Here is a 5,922-nt window from a genome sequence, read left to right as displayed (position 1 = left end):
CAATGTGGAATTATGTTTATTTAAATGACATTGCTTAGCAGGGATGAAAGAAAATAAATTATACATCGACATGTGAACATTTCTTAGTGAAGAAAATAAACACTTAATGCAGTACTTTATTTTCTTTACAATACATTTAGATCTTTATTTCATTAATGATTAGCTTTCGTTATTCTTTACATTTTACCTGAAGTGTTGATTAATCTTAATATTGATTCTAAATAGATTCTAATTCTGGAAAGTATACAGAAATGTACCAATATCTCTTCATGTAATAGATAATGCCTCGTGAAGAGGTAAATAAATCTTCCTTGACATTAATGATTTTCAGATTGACACTGATTTAGTTCTGAACATTAATTCAAATTACGATTGCTTTATCTTGCTACACAAGATTTATATTTTTCTGGCTTTAACATAATTGTGCTTTGTTTGTACAATACCATAATTATTTTTTTCAAAAACATTGAATATCCTTGTAGTGAACTTTCCGCCACCTCATATTATAAACCATTATAATGTCACTCAGTGACACAGGGCAGGATTCAAGTCATGATCATTAGGCAACATATATAAGTGGGAACAGTTCACTGGCAAGCAGCAAATATTTGCTGTTCTCTAGAGTGTCGAGAGGATACATCTTCTTTCAATGAACAGTGCCTGTCTTTAATCTGTTCTTTTTGTAGTTTAAAAAATTATTCTGTTTTCTTTTTATAGCCTGTCAAAAAAGATAATAGTGATGTACAAAGAGAGTCAGTTTACCATCATATTGAACTCCACACGTGTTCGTCCTGTAAAGTTTTATCTCAGTGGGTTTTACAATATCCCTCATGTTAAGTATTATTACATCTTTCTGTGCTTTGTGTACATCATGACTGTCCTTGGCAATGGTTTTCTGCTTTCTGTTATCTACCTGGTGAAGACTCTCCACACTCCCAGATACATTATAGTGTTCAACTTGGCTCTGACAGATCTGTGTGGGAGCACTGCTCTCATCCCAAAACTATTGGACACATTTTTGTTTGAGAGGAGATACATTGTTTATGAGGCATGCCTAAGTTACATGTTCTTTGTTTTATTCTTTGGAAGTATGCAGTCATGGACGCTTGTCACAATGGCATATGACAGATTAATTGCAATTTGTTTTCCATTAAGATACAATGTTATTGTCACAAAGAAATCAATAGTCACGATTCTGCTGTGTTCATGGATATCTATGTTGATGGTAATTGCAGTCTTGGTTGGTCTTCTTGAGCGCCTGTCCTTCTGTGGATCTATAGTAATACAAAGTTTTTTCTGTGATCATGGACCAACATTTCGTCTAGCCTGTAATGACACTTTTCTAAATACTGTAATGGCAAATGTTACTTTTACTTTGGTCATCTGCATTCCTCTTGTACTGATAGGTGCCACCTATGTTTGCATTTCTATAGCGCTGAGCAGGACTGCATCCAGAGAAGAACGACTTAAAGCAATGCGAACTTGTACTTCTCATCTGATTCTGGTGGCACTATCTGTCATACCATATCTGGGCACAAATATAATTGTAAAAATTACTAATATTAATCCTAATGTGAGAATCCTCAATTCAAGCTTGTCACACATTTGTCCCACTCTGCTTAATCCCATTATATACTCTTTAAAGACAGAGGAAGTGATAAATGCGGTTAAGAGGCTATTAAAAAAAAAAAGAGGCATGATATCAAATTGATAAACGTACTTTTACTGACTTGTAAGCCTACATTAAAAGTCAAGATCTGTTGGCTGTCAGCTCAATTCTTCTTGTGGGCTCACATATTTATCCTGGGCTGTGACCAAAAATACTTCATCTATCATTGTTTTTCAAAGAGGACATGTAGAACTCTGTGGCAGAATGCTTAATTTTAGGCTTCCCATTATTTAGAATTTCACTAATATGGTCTTACTCATCTTTATAACCTCACAGATAGTGTGTTATTTGTAAAGCAGAAAATTTCATAGGTATGCCCACATCCTCCCAGTAAATTCTGTAAAAGATTACCTGCCAAATTCACATATTTAATTTTCACTCTGCTATGTCAATTCTTACATTGAATACCAAGGTAAAATGTTGTCTTTGAGTCTATGAAGGTTTTTTTTATTTGATGAAGTCTGCTCTTTTTAATGATTAATACTCAGTCATGAGGTTGTTAATCAGTTGCTTCTGACTGGTTAATCAGTCCCAGGTGGTTACTCTTCATGGGGAAGTGCGTGCTCCTATGGGGCAGAGTTTGCAGACTAATAAAAACCATTAGAGTTTATTAGGAAAATCTTGACCGACCGAGCCAGAAAGGACTGATCAATCTTTCAAGATTCAAATGTATCAGTGGTTGTTTTGTTTGCATCGTTCTCTGCATCCTGTCTTTTTGTTTTTGGGTAAACTTCCTTCTAGACTGTTTAGTTCTCCAGTTGTGCTGAGAAGAATCCTTCAACTTATGCTTAACATGTTATTTGCAAGTGTACACATTTGTCATAATAATAATCCAGTAAAATTATGGTCGTAATCAAAGAAATTAAAAAGTGGAATGTTGTCTTTGAGTCTATGAAGGTTTTTTTATTTTTTATTTGATGAGGTACTGCTCTTTCTCTGCTCTTTATCAAAGTATATTGATGACTATTTTATATATGTAATATATTAAACTGTCAGGAATTAAAAACGTTACGTTATACTGTCATCTGTCCTCAAAAAATAGCAACATGCATATGGTTTCAGTGACCACTTATAATTTCGGTTTTTATTTTTCTACAAGAAGGGAAATGGGGCCAAGATCAAAGTAGACGTTAACGGTCTTAAAACAACTCCACTGTTTGGATTGTATTTTATTCAGACTCTCGTTTAAAAGGCGTTGCAAGACATGATGCCATAGAAAAAGGACGCTCCTACATCGCCTTCCTAAAGATTTAACTCTGCAGCATACACACAATACCCACACATTACCATAAATGCAGACTGTGGAAGAACCACAGTGCTGGTATTATTGGACCTTAGTGCAGCATTTGACACTGTTGATCACTCCATTTTATTAGGGTGCCTGGAAAGCTGGGTCGGCCTTTCTGGTACAGCACTCAACTGGTTTAAATCCTACTTGAAGGACAAGGACTTTTTTGTGTCAATTGGTAACTTTACATCAGAGAGCACAAATATCACATGTGGTGTTCCCCAAGGGTCCATCTTAGGGCCCCTCCTATTCAATATCTACCTGCTCCCCCTAACTCAGATTTTCATAAACAGCAACGTAAGTTATCATAACTATGCAGACGACACACAGCTATACGTTACGATGTCACCAAGTGACTATGAACCCATTCAAGCGCTGGGTAAATTCTTAGAAGAAATCAATACATGGATGGGCCAAAATTTTCTTCAGCTGAATCAAAACAAAATTGAAGTAATAATCTTTGGACCAAAGGAAGAGCGTTTAAAAGTTAGCACACAGCTTCAGTTAATACAGCTAGAAACCACCAATCAGGCTCGAAACCTGGGTGTAGTGATGGACTCAGACCTGAACCTTCAGAGGCACATAAAGACAGTAACAAGGTTGGCCTTCTATCACCCAAAAAACATCTTCAGGATTAAGGGACTAATGTCTCAGCAGGACCTTGAAAAACTAATTCATGCCTTCATATTTAGTAGAATTGATTACTGCAACGGTGCCTTCACAGGTCTGCCTAAAAAGTCGATCAGACAGCTGCAGTTGATCCAGAACGCTGCTGCCCGCATCCTCACTAGAACTAAGAAAGTGGAGCACATCACCCCGGTTCTAAAGTCCCTACAGTGGCTCCCTGTAGCTTAGAGAATAGAGTTTAAAATACTTCTGTTAGTCTATAAATCACTGAATGGCTTAGCACCAAAATACATTACAGACTTGTTGTCAGTGTATCAACCACTCAGACCTCTCAGGTCTTCTGGCTCAAATCTACTCTGCATACCCAGAACCAGAACCAAACATGGAGAAGCAGCTTTTAGTTCTTATGCTCCACTAATCTGGAATAAACTGCCAAAAACAGTAAAAGCGCCGAAACCCTAAGTTGTTTTAAATCAAGATTAAAAACGTATTTGTTTAGAGTGGCCTTTGACTGTGCCATCTAAGCATAATTAGTTACGTTTTCAGTCAAACTTTCCTGTCATTTTCTAATCCATCATTCTATCCTCTTTATTTTATTTTATTTTTTTAAATTACCTCTCTTGTTTGATTGTATCATTTGACTTGTTTTTGTGTCTGTGTCTGTGTTTATTTTCTTTGTGATTGTATTGTAATTGCATGAACAGCGCTTTGAGTGTCTCGTTGCTGAAAAGCGCTATATAAATAAACGTACCTTACCTTACCTTATCTTATTGTGCTGTGAAGAATCCTTCAACTTATGCTTAACATGTTATTTGCAAGTGTACACATTTGTCATAATAATAATCCAGTAAAAGTGTTATTCAAAAAATTGAAGCCACTCAGCTGTCCAACAACTGTTCTCAAGCTACCGGCCTGCCCGCTTTCGTGTCACTTACCAGTCAGTTTAAGGAGCTGTTGTGAACTTATTTCACCTTTAGGCAAGCTAAGACACAGGGAAACTGGAACTGTACACCCGCAGAGACCCAGCTGGTTCCTGGAGTGGTGAAATAATTTGATTTCGACTAAGTAAGGTGGTCTGTTTCCTTCTGCTTTTGTAGTTCTGGTACTGGCAGAGAGAACTGTTCTAGGACTTTGAATACATCTCTTCTGTCCATCTGATAATATTGGGACACTCTCTGAGTTATTCAGTGAGATTGGTAAGTGGTCTCAAAAAACGTTTAATGAATACAAATAGTCTCATTGTTCAAATAAGTTTACGCAGGCCTTGTTATGCTTCAGGAAGTATCTGTTGTGCAATCAGGATGCTTATGTCACTTAATATTTAATTAAATAAAAATGCAGTCTGTCAAGTTTTGTCCTGGTAATATCAGCCCAATATGTTGGTGGTAGAACAATAGATGAATGGGTGATTCGAGCACTGACATTATTGAACAGCAAACTCTGCACACATATGGAATAAATTACATATTCTCTTTAAAATATAAGGATTTATTAACAGAAACTATTCAACTCCAAGTTCAACATATTTCAATTAACAGACTCCTTGTACAAATAAAGGAACAAGGGAACCAATACAAATTATCCAATAATAGGACAGTCCAATGTGGAATTATGTTTATTTAAATGACATTGCTTAGCAGGGATGAAAGAAAAGAAATTATACATCGACATGTGAACATTTCTTAGTGAAGAAAATAAACACTTAATGCAGTACTTTATTTTCTTTACAATACATTTAGATCTTTATTTCATTAATGATTAGCTTTCGTTATTCTTTACATTTTACCTGAACTGTTGATTAATCTTAATATTGATTCTAAATAGATTCTAATTCTGGAAAGTATACAGAAATGTACCGATATCTCTTCATGTAATAGATAATGCCTCGTGAAGAGGTAAGGAAATCTTCCTTGAGATTAATAATTTTCAGATTGACACTGATTTAGTTCTGAACATTAATTCAAATTACGATTGCTTTATCTTGCTACACAAGATTTATATTTTTCTGGCTTTAACATAATTGTGCTTTGTTTGTACAATACCATAATTATTTTTTTCAAAAACGTTGAATATCCTTGTAGTGAACCTTCCGCCACCTCATATTATAAACCATTATAATGTCACTCAGTGACACAGGGCAGGATTCAAGTCATGATCATTAGGCAACATATATAAGTGGGAACAGTTCACTGGCAAGCAGCAAATATTTGCTGTTCTCTAGAGTGTCGAGAGGATACATCTTCTTTCAATGAACAGTGCCTGTCTTTATTCTGTTCTTTTTGTAGTTTAAAAAATTATTCTGTTCTCTTTTTATAGCCTGTCAAAAAAGATAATAGTG

At 35.5% G+C, this 5,922-nt stretch overlaps 1 protein-coding gene across 1 annotated transcript; it reads left to right on the top strand.

Moving 5' to 3' along the window:
* Positions 1-594: 594 nt before the first annotated feature.
* On the top strand, positions 595-1,711 carry LOC124876824 (olfactory receptor 1-like). The gene has a single exon (XM_047379836.1). It carries the CDS (start codon positions 740-742, stop codon positions 1,709-1,711), a length of 972 nt encoding a protein of 323 aa, XP_047235792.1. The 5' UTR covers positions 595-739.
* Positions 1,712-5,922: the final 4,211 nt, after the last annotated feature.

The sequence above is a fragment of the Girardinichthys multiradiatus genome, chromosome 11, assembly GCF_021462225.1.
Source record: "Girardinichthys multiradiatus isolate DD_20200921_A chromosome 11, DD_fGirMul_XY1, whole genome shotgun sequence".
Taxonomy (NCBI): domain Eukaryota; kingdom Metazoa; phylum Chordata; class Actinopteri; order Cyprinodontiformes; family Goodeidae; genus Girardinichthys; species Girardinichthys multiradiatus.
Note: the sequence above shows the minus strand (reverse complement) of the source record. Positions and strands in the feature narration are given on the sequence as shown.

What these genes read in the sequence shown, in the direction of transcription:
- LOC124876824 (XM_047379836.1), top strand. Translation starts at nt 740, where the DNA reads ATGTACAAAGAGAGTCAGTTTACCATCATATTGAACTCCACACGTGTT.